This window comes from Ailuropoda melanoleuca, chromosome 12 (assembly GCF_002007445.2).
Source record: "Ailuropoda melanoleuca isolate Jingjing chromosome 12, ASM200744v2, whole genome shotgun sequence".
Taxonomy (NCBI): Eukaryota; Metazoa; Chordata; class Mammalia; order Carnivora; family Ursidae; genus Ailuropoda; species Ailuropoda melanoleuca.
This window is the reverse complement of record NC_048229.1, coordinates 6,760,595-6,781,663: the sequence shown is the minus strand read 5'-3', so window position 1 is coordinate 6,781,663 and position 21,069 is coordinate 6,760,595. Positions and strand designations below refer to the sequence as shown.

The 21,069-nt window shown below is 50.0% G+C and overlaps 2 protein-coding genes across 2 annotated transcripts in view; one reads left to right on the top strand and one right to left on the bottom strand.

The window, feature by feature from the left end:
* Positions 1-6,551, top strand: part of MLXIP (MLX interacting protein) — a 57,149-nt gene extending 50,598 nt beyond the window's left edge. The window contains exons 16-17 of the mRNA XM_034638127.1: positions 1,137-1,266; positions 1,898-6,551. Of these exons, the coding sequence (XP_034494018.1) occupies positions 1,137-1,266; positions 1,898-2,019 (252 nt within the window). The 3' untranslated portion in view covers positions 2,020-6,551. The remainder of the gene's footprint in view (positions 1-1,136; positions 1,267-1,897) is intronic.
* A 9,928-nt stretch (positions 6,552-16,479) lies between these two features.
* IL31 (interleukin 31) lies at positions 16,480-18,879 on the bottom strand (the record flags this gene model as incomplete). The annotated part of the gene is made up of 2 exons (XM_034637950.1): positions 16,480-17,336; positions 18,700-18,879. Coding segments are annotated over 2 exons (495 nt in total), but the record flags the coding sequence as incomplete, so codon positions are not given.
* Between the last annotated feature and the right edge of the window lie 2,190 nt (positions 18,880-21,069).

The following is a 21,069-nucleotide window of genomic DNA, read 5'->3' as shown; positions in this document are numbered from 1 at the left end:
GTCAGAGCCACCAGCTGAGGCAATCCTGTAGGAAGGAAGTAGGATCTAATCTGACACATCCTGGTGGCAGTCTCCGTCCTTGCAACAGCAGGGGGTCGAGCACTGCCCGGTGGGGTAGGTGGGAAACCAGGGCTCATAAATGACTGAGGGGCAGAGTGGGGGTTTGAAACCAGCTCCCTACAGTCTGTTGTCTGCAATCGGGCCACATGGTCTTGGGCACTGTCATGAGGCACATACACCTGCATGCTGGGGTCCATCCCTGGGGCCAAGGCTCACCTGCGCTCAGCCTTCCAGATGTCAGCAGGGCCCCTCTGGGGGACAGCTTCCCGCCTTGTCATTCACCTTCCAGCCACCTCTCTGCCTCAGACAATCTGCACACATGGTGGGTTGGCCATGTGTCTTCACCTTATTGCTGACAGACTGAGGAGACAGCTGTTCGGGAGCAGAGGATTTTATCTGTTTGCACTCGAATGACTGGTTTTGAAGACTGGATGACAGACCAGACGCCAGCTCTATTTCCTCTGCTTTACCCGGCTTACTCAGCCTGGCTCTGGCCCTTATCATTGATGGAGCGAGGTGGCAGCTGGGATGAGCCAGGACCTCTTTGGTAAAATGGCACATTCCCCATCATCAGCCTCAGATCAGGGAGAAAATGGACCTCATGCCTTTGCAGAGATGATGGCCCAGGATGGTTTGGGAGACCTGCACAGAAGGTGACTAAGAGCCAGCACATGTGTTTATCACAAAAGACAGACCTTCTCCATCTCTAGACAGATCCCCCTTTTGGTCTGCTGTGTGCCTTTGCTCTTCTTGCCAGTATGTGTGGACTGCTGGCCCCCATGTCGGTGTACTAGAACTGTTCCACGCCCAGGAAACGTCTCTGTCCCTGCCTCCAGCCTGCTCAGTGGTCGTTAACCCGTTGCTCAGTTAGAGTTAGATGGAAGGGTTTCAGGGGAACGTGAGAGTGCATCTGCCTAGATCACGCTCCCTCAGCAACTGCACACAGTTACTTGCCAGTCCTGAGAGACGTTGGTGATGGGCAAGCCCGTAGCTGGACTTGATTCTCCCCACCCCCGGTTACGTGTTCACTGGCCCTCCTCCTCGTTTATCTTTTCTTTAACCCACGTGCCGTGTAGTTCAGTATCATCATCAAGCCGCTGTTTGAGTCCTTCAAGGGGATGGTGTCCACCAGCAGCCTGGAAGAGCTGCACCGGACGGCGCTATCCTGGCTGGACCAGCACTGCTCCCTGCCCGTCCTCAGGCCAAGTGAGTCGGGGCTGCATGGGGGCTGTGGTACCACAGGGGCTCTCCAGACCCTGGAGGGTAGTCGCGGGGAGAGCAGGGCCTTTGCAGATAGTGCCGCAGCAAATCCAGGCCTCCATGCGCACAGCCGCGCCGGCAGCGCGGGGAGCACTAGGTGAAGCTGTGTGGGAGGCCCCGACCAGAGGCGCCAACTGTGGGCCAGGGGCACGTCCTCTAGCGCCTCTCCTTTGCTTCGTGTCATCCCCGTGTGCGTGTGCTTGGGTCCACCTTGAGTTTATTGAGCACCTACTGTTCACCAGGCCCTGTCTCAAGTGCTTTCAGATATGTTTTCTGATTTAATTCTTACAACTAACAAGGCCACGCCTGTATATTGAGGTTATAGAAGTGGGCAAACAGGAAGAGCTGGGGATTCGCTGCTTGTCTGCGGGAGAGGAGACAGGATTTGCAGTTACCCTAGGGTCAGAGAGGCTTTGCTGGCGTTTTTCCCTCGGTTGCGCTCAGTGCCTCTCCTCCTTTGGTGGCATGAGGATTGCCACACGGGTTGTGTGCCTGATACCACGTGTGCTGTCCGCTGTGGGACTTGAAGCGGCCATGTGTGCCTGTGTCCCTGGGCTAACCTCCCCCTTTCTTCCAGCGGTGCTGAACACTCTCCGGCACCTGAGCACCACCACCTCCGTGCTCACAGACCCGTCCCAGCTGCCAGAGCAGGCGGCAGAGGCTGTCACCAGAATTGGCAAGAGATCGGGGGAGTCTTAGCAGCGCCTAGCGGGCCCATGGCTGCACAAGATGCCATGGAAGCTCTTCCCTGCCTGCGGAGAGGATGCTGCACCCCGTGCCTCTCCTGACGCCGAGCTCAGGGCCCCCCTCCAACTCCACCGGCCCACTGGGCCGCTCAGAACACTGCGCTCAGGTCTGAAGCAGGTTCGGGTCCTGCCGACAGCAATAGCCCATCTTTGGGAACCCCTTGCTGTGAACTCTTACTCAGCGACCTCAGTCGTGACCTCCCCTGCCCTCAGGCAACCCAGACAAAGTCCTGTCCTGCTGGTGGTCTGCCCCTGCTGCCTGAGCAGGGAGTAGGTGGGACAAAGGGGCAGGGCCTGCTCCTGTGAGCTAGGAACCGGAAGGGTTCCTCTTCGGTTCTGTCCTCAGACTTACGGATGTTCGCTCCTGTCACCCCTGGGCACTCGGATGGCTCCGAGTGATTCTCTGTGCCGCTCTGACTCGCCTCTGGAGCAGCTGGAAGGCACCTTTCTTCCTCCCTCAGACTGACCTTGTAAGTTGTTTGGACAGCTGCTCAGGCTTGTGCACAGTAGGCTGCTCCCACCGCATAGGCTGCCGGGGAGCCCCAGAACCCACGTGCAGAAGCGGTGGGTGTGAATGCGCGCGGGCGAGAAGGAAAGCACAAGCAACGCAAAGCTGCTGCTCTGCTTGGAGAGCCCTGGACGGCGCCCCGGCATGCGTCGGTGACTTGAGAACCGTGGCAGGGACTCGGTGGGGGGGGGGGGCACCACAGGGCACCACCTCACCACACGGCCCTTGTTCTACACCTTCCTCCAAGCCGCAGCCTCGGACGAGCCAGCAGTGTTCGGTGGACGCTCACAGCCCTCAGGGTGTAGCATTTGAGAGGCCGGACTCCACGGTGCCGCCATCGGCCTGTCATCTCGTCTGGATTGTTCAGCCAGGAGCCCCAAACCGTACCAGTTCTCGGACCAAAGATGTCACCACACCGAAAGTCTGTCCTGTGTAGTGTTTGGAGGAAGAAATTGAATTTCAACGGGCGGCGCTCTGAGGCAGCCAGCCTCAGAGCTGTCTCTCGGCATCTCCCAGATCAGACAGTGAAGAATTACACTTGGCCTGCTTCTGAACGTGGGAATTGCATGTGCAGTGTCCAGGCCCATGCTCTTGCTGTATCTGCAACAGGAACTGCCGATGGATGGCCGGGCTCTCCAGCACTCAGGAAGCCCAGCCAAGGGTACCTCCTCATTGAAAGAATGTGCTTCTAACGTCCTGCTGTGAAGCTCAGAGGGTCAGCGGACTTTCCATTCAACCTCTGTCTTCCCTGCCAGAGATGAAGCCTGGGCAGTGCCAGTACCCGGAAATCCTGGGGTAGGCCCTGTGGGGGCTACCGAGGGCTACCTCCTGCAGCTTGGATCCATTCAGAGGCTCCCGCTGGTTCCTGGAGGCCTGCTGAAGTTGCTCAGGGGGCAGCCAGCCCTGCCTCAGCCTCAGTTGATGGAGGATGGAAGGGGTGTCCTCTCCCTGCCACCGGCTGTGCCACCGTCTTTGCTGCAGGTCACCGACCAGTCACCTACTCCCTTGTCTGTGCTTCAGCCCTGAAAAAGAGCAGCTTGGCAGCATCCCTCAGCCTCTCCAGAAAACGTGTTTACAAGCCTCCCAGATCACTTCCCTGAGGGGCAAGCACAAGATAAGACTGGGCCGATCCTTAATGTCCACTGGGAAGTGGTAAGAGAACTCATCCTTCACCCCAGGATAAACATGAAGTCGCCCTTCAAAAGGGGAAGATCACCATGGTAAGAACTCACTAGAGTCAAAAGGAAGAACGTGAGATGCCCCCAGCTATGAGGGCTCGTAGAGGGTCATGAGCTCGGTCCCTTCCCCAGTTCCTGTGCCTTTGTAAACCACGTGGATGGCCGTAATGCTTGGCCCACCAAGACCTCTCCTAAATTAGCAGCCTTCTCCCCACCCTGTGCTGGGAGTCTTTTTTTTTTTTTTTTTAAACTCTGTGGGATATAAAATTGGCCTCTTGCTTCTTCGGCCTACCTCTCCTTCTCTTCCTTTTGCTGAATTAATGTTCCTGATTCTGTTTTGTTAAATATTTAAGGCTGTTAGGTCACATGAGACTTTGAAGGGTGTGTGTGTGTGTGTGTGTGTGTGTGTGTGTGTGTGTGTGTCCGTGTCCTAGCAGACTGTTAACTAGATGCATGTTTTTGTTTTGAAACATTTACTTAAATCCATTTCTCTTGGTGCTCACGATGATCACGGCTATAGGGCCACAAAGCTGTATCTCTTACCACAGACATGATTGTTTCTTGTCCCAGAATCATTTCTTATTTTGGAATCTTGCCTGGTGAATCCGGCCAGGCAGAGGGGCGTAGCCGGGGCGCAGGGACAGTGAGACCACCCCTGGCAGAGGCCTCCAGGGCATGCTGACCACAGGCTGCGCTTTGTTTACACTCATTGTCACCCCTGCCCCTGCCTCTACTCCCATAAAAGAAGCTTTAAAATGCTGACACTTTGGAAAATAAAAAAAATCAATCTGAAAAGGGAAAAAAAAAAACCTGGTTGGCACATAAATCTTTGAAAAGCATTTCTGTGAAATCTTTCTGTGCCATCAGCTCCCTTCACATTGCTGCCTGCTCTTTCACGATGAGTGGGAAACACAGGGACAGGGCAGGTGCCACTGTGGGGCTTTCTGAAAGTCGGCGGGCCCGTCCCTCCCATCTCAGGCGGGTTAAGCAGCAGTCACCCCCCAGGAGGGCCCCAGCCCGTGCACCCCAGCTGCTGTCCAGCCAGATTTTCTCACATGAGAGCAGCAGTCCCAGTGTCACAATTTAGTGTTAATGAGGTGCTAATGGGCGTCACTGGCTGTCAGGAGGAAGGACTGGAGGGCAGGGAACCTGGAGCATCTGCAGGAGGAAGGGTGGTCAGTGGTCGCCTGTGTGTCCTGGGCACCTAGCTTCATCCACTTCCTGCCCTTGTGACCTGATGGTTGGGCCTGAAGGATTTCGTGCTCTGGCTGATAGAAATATAAATTTAGACTTTGAGCAAGCATGGCCCTCCAGGGTGTGCCAACCCCCTTCGTCTCACCCCAGGTGAGGGGGTGTGGTGGCAAGTGACCTGAGAACTAGAGGAACGGGGAGCAGGCTCATTGTTTCCAGGATTACAAGCTGTCGCGGTCTAGCTGAAGCACATGTCGGCGTGCCAGGCCATCCTCAGTGCTCTCTGCCCTATGTCCAGGACCCCCCACACCATGGACAAGCTGCCCCACTCTCTCTTCTCTCTCTGGTGGAAAGTCGCCTTTCTCTAGAGAGACCCTGCTTCCCATTATGCACTTTGCCAGTGATGAAACCCACCCACCACTTGTGGGAACTTAGCTTTGCCAAGTGTTCCCTTGGTCATGGTTTCATTGGGGAAGAGAGCTGGGATGCCCTGGTGTGAGCAAAATGGCAGCCTCGAGCCAGAGTCTTCGCCTCAGTGCCCCATACCTTGTATGTTGAGAATTTTCACCATGTCTGAACATGGACAAGGGGAGAAGAGCTTGGAAGCTCAACACCTGTTTGTAACATTCAGTAGTCTCCTTGGCCTTGACCCTCTCGGATCAGAGGGGCTGCAGGAGCAGGGAGAAGCCTTAGGACCTACTGTGTACCTCCAACTGCCCCATTTTCTTTCCCTCCTGAGGACTTGGCTTTCCTGACTCATCACGCAGGGGGCTGTTTCCTTGTTGGAGTTTGTGAAAATCAGCCTTTGAGAAAGAAAAGGGAACTTTTCATGTTGGACGTTGGCTTTGAGTGTGTGTGTGTGTGTGCGCGTGCGTGCGTGTGCTTGCACAAGCCGACCTGTGTGCATTTACTTAATGGAATTTTATTTTTGTGAAATTCCTTCCCAATTATGTAGCAGAATTCACCACCATCTCCCAGTCAAACTTTTGCTTTCACAGTCAACCCTGGGCGTCACTAATTGGAAGAATTCTCTTCTGGGTTTCTAAACAGAGGTGTGCTCCTCCCAAGGCTTGAGATCGCGGAGGGTTTGGGAGAAACATACATTTCCATAGAGATTGTCCTGCAGTTGAAGGGTATGAAGGGCTTAGCCCAGGAGACACAATCCCCAGGCTGTTTCTCTCTCAAGGGAGCTTGAACGCAACCTCTCCCCGACAACGCCCTGCTATGTCTCTACCCGAATCTTCTCAGACGGCCCGCAAAAGGGAACCTTGTTCATCTACTAGTTTTGTAACATCATGGCTGAGCCACCACGTTCTTTTCCTTTGCCAGCTTCCAGTTCGTTGTGTAAATGCTTCGTTTTTTCTGTTGTGAGCTTTGGTGATTGTGTCAGGGTTCCGTTAGGAGACAGTTTCCCCTTGTGGCCTGAACAGCAAAACCCGGGAAGAGCTTTGTTACTCGGAGGCTCCCTCAGGCCTGCGCCATGCAGAACACCACCCTTCATGCTCCACTGTCGAAAAGCACGTTTCCACCAGCTGTATTCAACACTACAATGCAGTTTTAAAACTATATTTGCATCCGAGACAATAAAAAGCTGTATTTTTTTGAAAAGCCTGTGATGTGTGGTCTTAAATGCTACCCTGTTGGGCTGTGGAAATGATACTGGGAGATCGGAACAAACTGACGCTAAGACTGGCTTACTCATTCTAACCTTGGAGGGTGGGTTCAGCCTGGGGCGAAGGCTTTGGGGGTGAGGAGAGAGGCCCCAGGTGAGTAGGGGCTCCTAAAGAGAGGCTGCTGGAAGAGCCCATGTTAAAAACCCCAAATTACTGATTCTTGCTTGGAATTCACGGAATTCACCAGAGCCTGGTGTTCCAGGCCTTTCCCAGGTGGACGGAGTTTGGTGGTGCTTGTACAAACTGCCCATGTCCTCATCTGGAACCCAGGCAAGTGGCACCTGCCCTCACACTTGAACAGGGTGGTTCTGAGGTTCACATAAAATCCTGTCAAGCTGCTCAGTAACTCATGAAGGACTGTACTTAGAACGTGTAGGTTCTTGTCAGTATGGCTAACACTGGCCCCAGTGCTGAAAGTGTTCTAAGTCGAGGTAATGGCCCTAGGAGGCTGTGGTCTCTCTGCTAACCATGGACCCAAAGCCGCAGGAAAAGGCAGAGAAGTTGACGGGCAAAGATGCCCTTTGTTGGGCTGAGAAGATTTTGATGATCTCTGTTTACTTTAGAAGCTTCTCTCTTTTCCATACCATCTTCCTGCACCACCCCCTGGCTCCCCCACCTCAGCTCCTGGTGCTTGGGAGGTGACCCAGTGAGCTGAGTCATGCTAACTCCTGCAGACAGCCTGGCCCCAGCTGGCTCATTTCACCGAACAACTGCCCAGATCCAGATCTCTGACTGAAATGCCGTGGGTTGATACACAGGCTCTTGTCTGATCAAACCCGATGCCTCCCCCAAAGAAAAAAATCTCCATGACACAAAGCAAGATTTTGGGTCCTAAGAACAGGAGGCCCTACAAAGAAGCAAGTGATTCACGGACTCCTCTGGGCTGAAGAAACTTGATTTCCATTGAGCAACAGATGTCTGCTTTGCTCTTCTTAAGTTTTCGAACCCAGCTCCATGTTACGTATGGAATCTTAAAAGGTGGTTGGGACGTAATTTGGAGAAGAGGGTTGAGTTGGGACAGGCTGGAAGCGGGGAGACAGAGCAGAGGGAGCGAGACCAGTGCAGTGGAGACTGTCCCTCTGCATCAGACTCTGGGCTCCTCAGGGACATTCACGCCCCTGGATAGTTCTCACCCTGGCAGTGTGGGTATTCCCATTTCATTGAGGGAGAAATCAAAGTACTTCCCAAAGTATCAAGGCCACGTGGATCAGAAAAGGCTAAAGGATCAGTTTTGTTTGTTTTTTTACCATGTAAAAGGGAACGGGAGGATTATCCTTGACCTGTCCTCCTCCCCTCCCCCACTTCTCCCAAGGCCAAGTCTGGTCAAGTTTGTCTTCTATATCTCTTCCACATACGTGATCCACTTCTCTCCATCACCACTGCTGTCTTCAAATCTAAGTTGACATTATTTCTCAACCAGTTACGAAATAATGTCTCCCTCACTTCTGTGTTGTGGTGTCAATCACAGTCACTGGGAGCTTGGAACATGGGCCCTCCATGTCACTCCTGTGCTCGGGGCCTTCCAGATGAGGTCCAAGCCCTAGGGTCTTCTCCCCCCGCCCCGCCCTCTCTTGTCCATCTGGCCCCTGCTTGCCTTGCCAAACCTCATTTTTGCTCTTTTCCGTGCTCTGAACATACCCTGTTTTGTGTGCCATATCACTCTTAAGGCTTTTCCAAGGCCTCTTTCCTTTGCCCAAGCCTCTCGCCAAATCCCAGCTCGCTCGCATTCTTTCTTACAGTCCCAATCTTTGGACTTCAGTTCTTCAGAAACCAGCCCTCATGTCCCCTCTGCAGGCTACCTCCTACACACGTGCATGGAGTCGGGCCTCAGAGCACCCTGTGTTTCCTCAGGACGCGTGTCGTGTTTGTCATTGTCATCTGTCTTCCCCGCTAGGTACCGAGGCCCGTCAGGACAAGGATCTGGTGCCGATGGTCACCACCATGCCCAGCATAGAACTGACACACGGCAGGTGCACAGGTAACCTGCTGAGTGACTCCTCAGCCCATACCATTCCAGCAGCTCCGCTGCCCCTTCCTCACATCTGCATCAAAGAGGTAGGGTATGGGATCCCGTGAGAAGAATTCAGGAGAGGGGAAGGGGCAACTAGCAGGTGCAGAGGTCAAGCTGGTGTAGATGTTGACCACGATTAAAAGGTTGACCCCTGAGATTCCATGTTTAACATAAAACATCAACTCTAGTAACTTAGGTTGTAGATGTAAGAACAATCTGTAACCGACATTTAAAAATCTTTCATCTTGGATGTGGATGTGATTATTTCCTAGGACACAGTTTACCTTCTTTTTTGTATGTCAAGATCTGAATTTAACCTTATGTAGGATGGTATGATTGCACTTGTCCTAAATTTCAGTAAATGTGCCTTTTAACTTTTTATTTCGGAAAATCTCCAGCATACACAGAAATAGAGGGGATAGTACAAGGAACCCCCACTTACTCATCATCCACGTTAACAACTACCAACTCGGGGCCAATTTTGTTTCATATGTACCTCGCCCCCGCCCCCATTGTTTTGAAGCAAGTCCCAGACACCATATGGGTTTCATTTGTTAATAGTAAATGTGCTTTTTAGTACCATTTACAGAAGTGCATATATGCCTGCGGTGTTGGTTATTTAAAGGTTCCTGAAGGCTTTGTCAAAAGCTACGAAGTCACAGTTAATAAGAAATCTGAGGACTGGGGAGTTCTCATTGATCAGATTTTCTGTTTCACTGAATGATTAGCTAGAAAACCCTTATTGTTTAAAGAGGGAAAAGCTTTCTAAGATAAGAGTCTTACTTTCCTGCCTTAATGGGTATGGTGCAGCAAACAATCTAATCTCTTGATCTACTCTGACTGATTTTCTTTCCTGGGGGACGAGACCAAGCAGCGCTGGTTGGGGTTCCATTACAGACTTGTGGTGGGAGTGGGGCCTGCGTGAGCAGGAGGTAGCAATCCTTCCCACCGGCCCCCTCACCTGTCTGGCAGCCCAGATTCCAGCCTTGGTGTCTCTCCCGAGTCCCCAGCCCACCCAGCAGTGTCACCGAATGACCTCCACCGGGATACACATAAGCTACTCCCGTTCCACACCTCTTATCCAACACCTGGCATGGGTTTGCCCAACTGCGCCTTCCTTCCTCCAGTCTTTGATCAGGAAGCATGTGCTGAAGGCCAACTTGGGACTCAGCTCAGGGAACACAGCAGTGACTTTTCTGGAGACACCACAAAATCTGTCTTGATGCCGAGTGATGGGAGTAAGCACGGGGTGCCATGAGGTCATGACTGCGCACCAGGAACCAGTCCTGGGAGGGGTTGGGGAGTGTCCCTGTGGTAGGTGGTACCTGAGCCTGGGGGACCAGGGAAGTTCACTGGGCAGAGGGACAGAACCCTCAGGGAAGGAGAGCGGGCTCCACAGGAGGCAAGTCTGACACGTCCATTGATGAGCCTCCCCCCTCCCCACTGGGGCTTTTTCTCCTTATCTCTTCTGCCTCGCTGTGTTCTCCTTTTCCAATTGACTCACTCCTCTCTGAGCTCTGGTTTCTCTTCCTCAAGTCTTTCTGCTTCTAACTACTGTTTCTTTAACTTTCAATTTCTCCTGCCCGGAGCCTGTTCATCCCCAAATATTCTGCATCTTGCTGCGTAGCATTGCCAGCCTCCCGATGGCTCAAGCCGATACCTCAGACATCCCCCCGAGTTCTTCCGTCCCTTCACATCCCACCTTTAATCTGTCGGTGAATAATCACAGGTCCACTCCCCACCCCCACTGCCACCACCTGGAGGGACCACCATGTCTGCGTTCCACTGCTTTGCTCGGCACCAATTCTTCACAGAGCTAGAGTGACCTTATTGAAGACACTTAGGACACGTTGTGTCCTTCCCCTGCTCAAACTTCCAGTGGCTTCCTGTTGCATTTAGAATGAAGTCCAAAAGCCTCACCATCTGGCTCCTGACTGCCTTGGGCGAGTGACAACCTTTCTGGGCCTGAAAGTCCTCATCTAGAAAACGTGGATAAAAATCACACCCACCCCCCTGGGTTGCTGAAGGGTTAATTGAGCCGGCTTTACAATAAGCACCTGTAACATGAGCTGCTTTTGCTAATCTTCACCTCTCTTCCCCTCATTCTTCCCCCATCGCCAACATTGCACCCTCTCCTGACTCTCTTGGACCACCCTCCTTTTTAATACCCTGGGATCATTCTGATTCTCCCTGCCGCACAGCATCCTGCCTGCTCCCTTTCGTTCACCAAATCTTGTGTTGTGAATCCTTTCTGCAAAATGTCGCCCAGGGGTCCCATTCTGTGCAGTGGAACAGCTGGTATGGGTCAGAGTTGAGAAGTATCCCAATAGAATCTTCCTAGCTTGCTCAGGTCTACAAAGGTCAGGAAATAGCATTCACCTTCCTAACACTCATCCCTTTTTCAAAAACCTGCCTCCTACCAGCACTTCAGAACTTCCTGTTCTAGAATCAAGTCCCCAGTCCTTAGCGTGGCCTTCAGTAGAGCGCTAACTCCACCTCCCATCCCTGCCCGTTACACAGCACAGGTTCCAGGCTGGATGCGCGCCCTGTGGTTATTTGGCTGTGCCCCCAACTTCTTCTATCTGTGCCTGGCCAACATTCCCTGCCCCCGGAAGGCCTGTGCTCGTCCCTCTCTGTGGCCTGCCCTGGCCCACCCCACTTTGGGCTTTGAACTACCACCAGCACTCTATTTGTCACTTCTGTCACATGGCACCTTCTCTTGGTAATGTAGTCCTGTACTGTCAGTACTACCCTCACCCCTGCCTAAGGACAGGGACCACATCTCCTTTTATCAGCCATCTACCATAACACGCAGTTTCTGTGTCCTGGCCACCTAGTCAGCTCATGGTTGAAGTCATATCTACCACTGCCTGCCGGGGTGATGCAACACCATATGAAATGGGTACTGTTATTGTCCCCACTTCAGAGATAAGGAAGTTGAGGCTTAGAGAAGCACAATAACTTGCCCGGCGGCACCATCACCAAGTGCAAATCTGAGCTCTAGACCTGGGTGTGTCTGATAGCGGCATGTGCCTGCCCCACCCGGGCTGGAGAGTATCACGTTATCCCAATCTGCATCCTCAAGAGGCCCGATGTGGTCCCTAGACTGTGATCCTCGTTTTCCACAGGAGAAAACCAAGGCTTCCCTTTCATGATAAGAACACTCAACAAACCTGGAGTAGAAGGGAACTTCCTCAACCTGATAAAGGCATCTGCGAAGACCCCACAGCTAACATTTAATGGTGGAAGGCTGAATGCTTTTCATCTGAGATGGGCACAAGACTCAACAACGTCCTGGGGGTTCTCGTTAGCATAGTTAGGCAATACATAGAAACGCAACACATTCCAACTGGAAAAAAAAGAAGTAAAACTATCTCTGTGTGCAGATGACATGCTATATATAGAAAACCCCGAAGGATAGACACGCACACAGAAACCTATGAGAGCCAGCAAATGAGTTCGGCAAGGTTGTGTAAAGGACAAAAGATCACATAAGAATGAGTTGCATTTCTGGACACCAGCAATAAACAACCCAAAATCAAGAAAACAATTCCATGTACAGTAGCATCAAAAAGATTAAAATACTTAGAAATAAATTTAATCAAGGAAGTGCAAGACTTTTACACTGAAAACTATAGACAGAGTTGAGGAGTGTTACCCCGCTATAAAAAGGAGTGAGGCACTGACCCATGCTACAACATGGACAGACTCAAAACCGCCATGCTACGTGGAAGGAGCCCACAGACACAGAAGACCACACGGTGTATGATTCCACATATGAAATACTCAGAATAGGTAAATCCATGGAGACAGCTGATTGGTGTTGCCAGGGCCAGCAGGGGAGGGAGAGTATCAGTGACTGCTTAATGGGTATGGCGCCTCCTTTTGGGGTGACGATGATGTTTCGGAACTTAACATGGGTGGTGGTTACATGACATTGTGAACAGACTAAATGCCAATGAAATCGTACACTTCAAGATGGTTCATTTTACTTATACGAATTTCACCTCAGTTAAAAAGATGTTGAAAGAAAGAAGACCTAAATAAATGGGAAGTCATTCTGTGTTCATGGCCTGGAAGACAACATTGTCAGGATGGCAACAGTCCCCAAAGTGATCTACAGACTCAACACAATCCTGATCAAGATTGTAACTACCCCTTCGGCGGAAACGAACCAGCTGATTTAAACATTCATAGCAGTTTTGCTCATAATAGCCAAATATGGAAACAGCCCAAACATCCTTGAACTGATGAATGGACAAATAAAATGTGGCATATCCATACAATGGAATGTTATTCTACCACAAAAGGGAATGAAGTACTGTCACCTGCTACATGGGTGAATCTTGAAAACGTTATGCTAAGAAAAGAAGCCAAATACAATTCTGTTTATATGAAGTGCCAAGAATAGGCAAATCTGAAGAGACAGAAAGGTTAGTGGTGGAGAACCTGGCTGGTTCAGTTGGTTAGCATGTGACTCTTGATCTCAGGGTTGTAAGTTAGAGCCCCACGTTGGACATAGAAAAATAATAAACTTTAAAAAAGAAAGAAAGTAGCTTAGCGGTTTCCAGGGCCTGGAAGAATGGGGAATGACTGCTGAGGCATACGGGGCTTCTCTTAGGGGTGATGAGAATGTTTTGGAATTAGGTTACAGTGATAGTTGCACAACCCTGTGAACATGTATAACACACACATAGGCACACATATGCATACATATATATACACACTACCAAACTGCATATTTTAGAGAGATGACGTAACCTGTCAAAGGTCACATCACATACAGTAAGTAGAGGACCAGAACCTGGAGCCCAAGACTATCTGCTCTTCGCACCAATGCTGTTGGTGCCGCAGGTTTCTGGGACCCTTGAATAAGTAAATTAAGAAAGCTGAGATCTGAAAGAATGCCAGAAAAGTCATTCTGAACAGTCCTTCTCATTGTGAAGTGCCATAATTTGGGATAGTTCACAATAGGGCCGGGGGGAGGAATACCACATGGGTTACGCTGAGAAGTCGGTTGTACTCAACAGGAATAACCTGCCCCCGGTGGGCTGCTCTGGCTGTGCCTTTCAGTGGGGAGTCTGGGGAGCAGATGAGAGCTGTGAACAGTGGACCCTAGGCCAATTTCAGAGATCGGGGAAGAAATAAACCCACTGTCACAGTGAAGAGCCTTGGGGTAGCCAAAGAGTTTTACCTTTACCCATAGTTGTAAAACTCTTCAAATGCTTTTCCTCACACTGCTATTTCTTTCAAAATTTGAAATCATGTTTATCTTACTGATTCCTAAAATCATACATACTAGTTTTAGATAATTTGGGCAAATACATAAAAATAGAAAGAAAATGACCCCAGTCCTCAAGGATACCTTTTCCCAGGACTGCTTTCTGTCCGTATAGGCGATCTACGAGACTTACACAGTAATGGACCCCGAAATCCGCCATGCCTCCCACAGACCTCTCCCAGCCAGTGACTGTGGCAAGGATGCTGAGGCAGGCTCATTTCTGAGGGACACAAGGCTCCTCTTACAAGTGACTCTGCAGATTTCCCGGCAGAATCCTGATGGCTGGCTGCCACCAGCCCCTCTTCCTTCCCTCCCTCCGGCCCCTCACAGGCTTGGCTGCTGCTGAGCCTTTCTCGTGGAGAGTCCTGTCATGGTGTCTGCTCCTCGGGTGACCCGCACTGATACAGGGTTCCTGGTCTGTTTCTGATATTATCATTAATGCTGTTCGACCCCGTGCATGTGCATGCAGGTGCGTCGGGGGGTGGGGCTGGTTTGTGATCGGCTCCTTAGGGAATTACAGCAGGCTAGAACAGCAGGAGAGGGGCCCTGGTGAGGGATGGAATCCTCTTAGGAGACCGATACCCACTTCCAAAAGTGGCTGAGTAGGCCTTTCTCTTCGCCGCCTCCCCAGCAGGCCTTATCATGTGTAAAACCTCTGCTGATTTGACCTGTTTATTTGCCTTTCTTGGTTACTAGTGAGGTTCAGCCTAGTTTCACATCTAGCAGTGATTTCATTTCCTATTTTACATTTAACCACTTCTTTGTCTTCTCTTCTCTCTCCTCCTCTCTCTTGTTATCTGATCGCCCCTTCTATTTCCTTTTTATTTTTCCTCTCACCTCTTAATTCTCCAGATCGAGAAGATGACAGTGCTTAAAGTGCTGTTCTTAGCTTTCTAGCCTGCTCCTCCTTTATAAATTGGGCAAGTTGAAGCTTTCACTCAGCCTCCGGGAGCTCCCTCTGAAATGAGAAAGTCATGTCAATCATATCATATTAGTTTTTGTTTCTCTGTGACCCTTGATTATTTGTTTTCCTTTCCTCTGTGAGTCAGTGACACTGGATTTTTTTAAAAAAGATTTTATTTATTTGAGAGAGAGAGAGAGAGAGCACAAGCAGGGGGGAGGGTGCAGAGGGAGAGGGAGAAGCAGACTCCCCGCTGAGCAGGGAGCCCGTTGCTGGGCTTGATCCCAGGACTCCGGGATCACGACCTGAGCCAAAGGCACACATTTAACTGAATGAGCCACCCAGGCATCCCTCACCCATTAATTTTAGCCTTTATCTGTGGATCTTGCCTGCAGCAATTAGGACTGAGGTGTTGTTCTTTCCCTTTCCTTTCCTTTCCTTCCTTTCTTTTACATTTTATTTTTAAGTAATCTTTACACCAAGCATGGGGTTCAAACTTACAATGCCAACATCAAGTTACATGCTTTACTGACTGAGCCAACCAGGCGCCCCAGGACTGAGGTGTTCTAATGGTGATTTTCTATTTCCCTCATTCCTTCTATGTTTATTGATTGGAATTCTGTAAGGAACATTTTCCTTTTTCCTCCATTTATTTATTTATATCACTACAGACTAGTGGATTTTTTTTTTAATTTTAGAAGGACACAGAGTTATCTTTTTGCCTTATTTCCCAGTCTTGGGGTAATTTTTCTAAAAATAGTAAATGTGTTCCGATATAGGATAGTCAAAAAGAATGATAGATGAACACCACAGTGGCTGTTTTTGGAAAGATTGACCAAAACACTGCCATTAAAGGCTATAATATGTGGAAGCTTAAGAACACTGTGTGGGACTGAAGGAGAAAACCCCACAAAACTAAGAATGAGTGTTCCACGGCTGAGTTGCATGTCTCAGAAAATCATTCTGTCTCTTTGGGCCTCAGTTTCCCCCCAAATAAGATGAAGATGAAGGTGTTGGTCAACTCAGGATCAGTGGTTCTCAGGCTTGAGCATGCATATCAATCACCTGGAGGTTTGGTTAAAACCCAGATCACTGTTTGCATCTCCAAAGTGCCTGATTCCGTAGGTGTGAGGTGGGGCCCCATGGTTGTGCACTTGTAACACGTTGCCAGATGATGCCGATGCCACTGGTCTGGAAACCATGCTTTGAGAACCATTAATCCAGAGGCTCTCAAAGAACCATTCACAACTTTGGACTCAGCATTTATTCAAATGGTAAAATCTTTGGTCCTGGCTCTGAAGAAGTCATGGATGCAATGATGGAACAGGATTTGGCAGGAGCAGAGGCACTGGAAATCCAGCGTGGAACCATGCAAAAAACACTTGAGGGATTGTTTGGTACCAGGCACGCCATTACATGCTTCTAAGACCCAGTCACTACCCAGAGAGGGACAAAGTTCGGGCAGAGTGGTGAAGAGCAAGCTTGAGTCTGGGTCCTACCCCTGAATAGCTGTGTGGCCTCGGGCAAGTGGCTAAATGAATCCTTACCTCAGTTTTCACACCTATAAAAGGAGGACAGTAATGATACTTATGTGGCCTGGCATAAAGAAAATGCTTGATGAGTGGTTCTCGCTTCTGGAATTACTATTCACTGCTACTGAGCCTCTCCAATGGGGAGAAGTACAAGTGAGAGAAATGGTCTCCACTTCCACAGCATGTCCCATGCTCCCTCAGCCCCAGTGCTACCCAGCTTGGATTCCCAGCCACTAATTTTAACCCCCTTACAAAATCCAAAACAGATTATGAGAAAAATCCAATATAATTTATTAAATAATTCCCGAGGGCTCCTTCAAGGAGCGTTAACAACTCTCAATATAATAAAACCAATAAATTAACATGGGTGCCCCCTCCTGCCTTCACAGAGGCATAATGAGGATAAGATTTAAGTCTGCAGAGGAAAAACATTCTATAAATACCAAGAGTGATAACAATGACATAACCTGAAGTCTTTTCAAGTTAATTCACACGTTTACACCTCAGTCCTCCAAAGAGTAGCCCATCTGGGGATTCATTGAGATTATTCATTGGAATAATTTACTTGACAGTTCACAGGAGAGTTGTCACACTTGGCTGTCAGTCATGTTGTCTCAAGCCTTCATACATGTCCGCCGTTCCAAAAGGAATATAGGTTCAACCAGAGGGCCTTGCAGGACCTACTGGGGTCCAGGGTTCAGCGATTTAAACACACGTTCCAGGCACGCCGAGAACTGTTGTAGAATCGTCAAGATGAAGCTTTTACCTTCAAAGGTATCTGCAGGCACAGAAACTTCTGTTTCTGGCTCGTGTTGGAACTTGAGTTTGTCAAGCTGTTCGATGATTTTATCGATAACGTTCTTATCTGATAATGGTCTGATCGCCCTGAAATAAGGCAGGATGGCCGAGCTGTTGATGTGCGGTGCTTGGGAGTCAGAGGTGAGACACGGCATCCAGGAGTGGTTGGATTCCGGCAGCCCCATCTCTTTCTTCAGCTGTGGGATCAGGAGGAGAAATGCTTGAGCATTAGGTTTGCGGTAACAGCTAGAAGCCCCGACGCTAACCTCTGAGCTCCCTCTGTGATGGGCTGGGGCGGGGGTCGGGGGGCTTCCCCCTGCCATCTCTTGTAATCAGTGCCACGACCCTGTGAGGCTGTGATCATCACTATTTCCCTTCCCAGAAGAAACTAAAGCCCCATTGGTTTGCGAAGCTGGCTCCAGATCAAGTGGCAGGCCCGGAATTCTTACCCACGTCAGTACCAATCCCAAAGACTATGCCGATAACCACTTCTCCATCCTGCCTCCCCTGCCCATCTGGCCAAGGCCTTCGCAGCCCCTTGGAGTCTTCTCTTAGCTACTCAGGGACTCAGAGAGCTGGGGAATAGGAGAGGATCTGGGTTTCCATCCTGCCTCTTGCTCTTTGTGACTCTGTGTTAAAGCCAATGTATCCTCAGCTCATCAGGGGGTGTATGCATGTCTGGAAAGGCCTCCAAGATGCCAGGGAGTTTTTCCAAACAAACCATGGACTCCAGACCATGCCCTCTCCTGTCCCTCTTCCCAAGGACTAAGAGCTTTTGGGTTCACCTGAAGTGCTAAGAGTGCCTCACCAGCCTGAACTGCCTAGTCACCTTGGCGGGTGACTAGGCGTCTATAAAAACCAAGGATAAAGTTCAAATGTCAGGGTGAAAGGGATGGGCAAGGCCAATTTCACGAGTTGTCTCCAGGTTTTGTTTAGTCAAAGCTGCAGAAGAGGTTCTATCTTGATCACAACTCAGAAAAAGAGAGTATTCACATTTATTTAGCCTCAAACTTTCCCCCCAGTGGGGTCGGGCTCAGAAGAGCCCCTGGTAGAAGCAGACTGGGTCCTAATTCAACAATAAAGTAGTGTACAAACAGACACCCGGTTTGTTAACCGCCCTTCTCTGCGGTGAGAGAGACTCTCTGTGACCCAGGTGAGGATTTTCACGTCCTAAATTCACTGAGGCCTCATTTACAGCTTAGGTTGACATGCGCTGCGCCCTAGCAGGCTCCTGAATGGTCCGGCAAGATGGCCTGTCTCTCGGGATGGGCGCCAGGCAGGAAAATGCGCGCAATACCACTGTGAACCAAGTATGTTAGGGATGGACAGACCTACTGAAGCAGATCCCATTGCACACGAGAAGTTGTTGAATTTCAGGCTGTCTGGGCTCATCTCTGCCTCCGACCCTCATCAAAAGTCCATCATAGCCTGTCTCGTTCCCGTCCCTTTCTGGGGTATCCACAGCTCTAGCTTCAGGTCTGAAAAGAGGAGGCTTCTTCTGGGGGCCACGGAAGGCATTTTAAAGAAATGGCCCAGAAAAGAAATCTGTAGGGCACTTACGTAGTCTTCCAAAAGTCCCTTCGACAGGGGCTGTAATTCCAAGATGATTTTCCGTACATCACTTGTTGGTAGGCGATGGGTGGGCGCCGTATGGGAGGTCAGCAAAGTTTCCATGTAGCAGAGCAGGAACAGGGCAAAGCCGGCGGGAACTGGAGAAAGAAATTGATGCTGTGAGACACATGATCAGACACCCTCTGCCCACACCAGCTGCCGCCACCACTGGCTGAGCCCCCCCCCACCCCAGAATCTTCCGCGCTAATGGGACAACAGGACAGGACCTGCACGGGAGAGCATGGTGAGAGTGTATGCGGCCTGCTTCGGCAGTAGCTTCTGGGGTCAGATGTGCTCACCATGGTCCTCCGGAGATATATAAAGAGCCAGTTGTGGGGAAAAAGAATGATCAACGTCCCGCCCATGGCAAAATCATTGCTCAGCTTTTCTCCAGAAAACACTCAAAATTCTGCGGCCCAAGGTTGGGCGAAAGCAGGGCTGGAAGGAAGTGCTGAGGTTACCCTCAAGGTGGGCAGATGCCTGACTCAGTACAGACACACACAGGAAGGCACACATATCTTTGCCATTTCTTCTGGGAAAAAAGCTTATTGATTTGACTAGAAGAAATTTTGAAGCCCAGAATTGATAGGTAGAACGCCCCAGGAACAGGTGATTTACAGGAGTTGAGGGCCAGTGCCCCATAGGGAATTTCTGGGGAGGGTCACAGTGAGTGTGTGTAGGTGTCAGGCTGGCATGAGGTTTGCAAAATGTATTACCTTTGTAAATTTCTGAAGCATGCCCATGCCAATGTGCGGGGATGGCCCCGATAACCACTGTGAATATAGTGAGTCAAATGCCTTGTCGCCATTCTGTTTGGCCTTGAACATCATTGGATTCTCAATTGTGCCTTGGCAACAGCAAGCCCTAGAGCCAGAATCTGTGCTCCAGGATGATTTGTTGAAGGCACTTGTTCCTATTTTGAATGCCAACTTTGACCAGGAACTCTTCTAGGGTCTGAGGAATGGTGGCAAAGAAGTTAAACAAGGTCCCTGCCCTGACAGAGCTGGCATTCTAGCAGGCAATGGGCAGACAGTAAGCAACATGAATAATAAGAAAGTGTAAGGTAATGATAAGAACTATGAAAATAAAACAAGGTGATAGGATAGAGTGTGGTGGGTGAGATACTTTAAGTCGAGTGATGAGGAATAGTTTCTCTGGGGAGGTGTCTGCTGTGGGAAGATCTGGGGAAAGGGTGCTCCAAGCATAGGAGAAACTAGTGCAAAAGTGAGCTTGCTGTGGTCAAGAATGGCAGCTGGAGCAAAGTGAGAGGAGGGTAGGGTAGGGAGGTGGGCAGGTCACATAGGACCTTCTGAGGCCATGACAAAGAACTTGGGTTTTATCCCAAGTGTGACAAGGCACCACTGGATGACTGTAGGGAGGGGACTGTAGAATCTGGTATACTTTAAGGAGCGAGAATGAGAGGCTGCTAAGTGGAGAATGGATTGTGTGAATCCAAGATGGAAGCAGAGGAACAGTTGGGAGTTTATGTGGTTGTCCAGGTAGAGATGATGGTGGCTTGGACCACGGTAGAGTGGATGGGGATGGAGTCCACAGAACCGGCTGATGGACTTATGTGGAGGTGAATCCAAGAGAGGAATCAGGGACGACTCCTGGGATTTTGAGGAAGCAACTGGATGGTTGATATGCAGAGAGGGAAAAGAAGTCTAGAGAGGGGAAATTGAGAATCCTGTCTGGAATGAGTTAAGTTCAAGATGCCCATTGGGCATCTATTTGATGTCAAGTTAGCCATTGGATAGGAGTCAAGAGCACAGGGACAAGGTCAGACCGGGGCCATCCACAGAACCCAAGACGCACAGTGGAAGAGAGAGTTGGGAACCTCCTTCCACCCTTAAACCCAATTCCCCCTCCAGCCCCTGCTGTCTCTTTTCTTTTCATATCCAAGCTTCTTGACAGAATGGTCTACCCACACTTTTACCTTACTTCCCAAACCACCACGATATGGTTTTACCCTAACAATTTATTCAAAATCCTCTAGCAAAGTCCATGGTAGGCAGAATTTTGCCCACATGACTTTCACCCTCTGATGTTTACTCCCATGATTTTGTTACATTACAGGGAATTTGCAGATGTAATTAAGGTTATTAATCAGCTGACCTGAAGATAGGTTGTTTGCCAGGTGGGTCCAATGTAGTTACACGAACCCTTAGAGACAAAGAGAAAAGCAGAGACTCAAAGCATGAGAAAGACTCAACTGGCATTGCTGGCTTGAAGTGGGAGGCGCCAGGTGGAAAGCATGAGAATAAAATGAATTTGGCCAAGAACCAGTGAGCTGGAGGAGGACCCTGGGCCCCAGTTGAG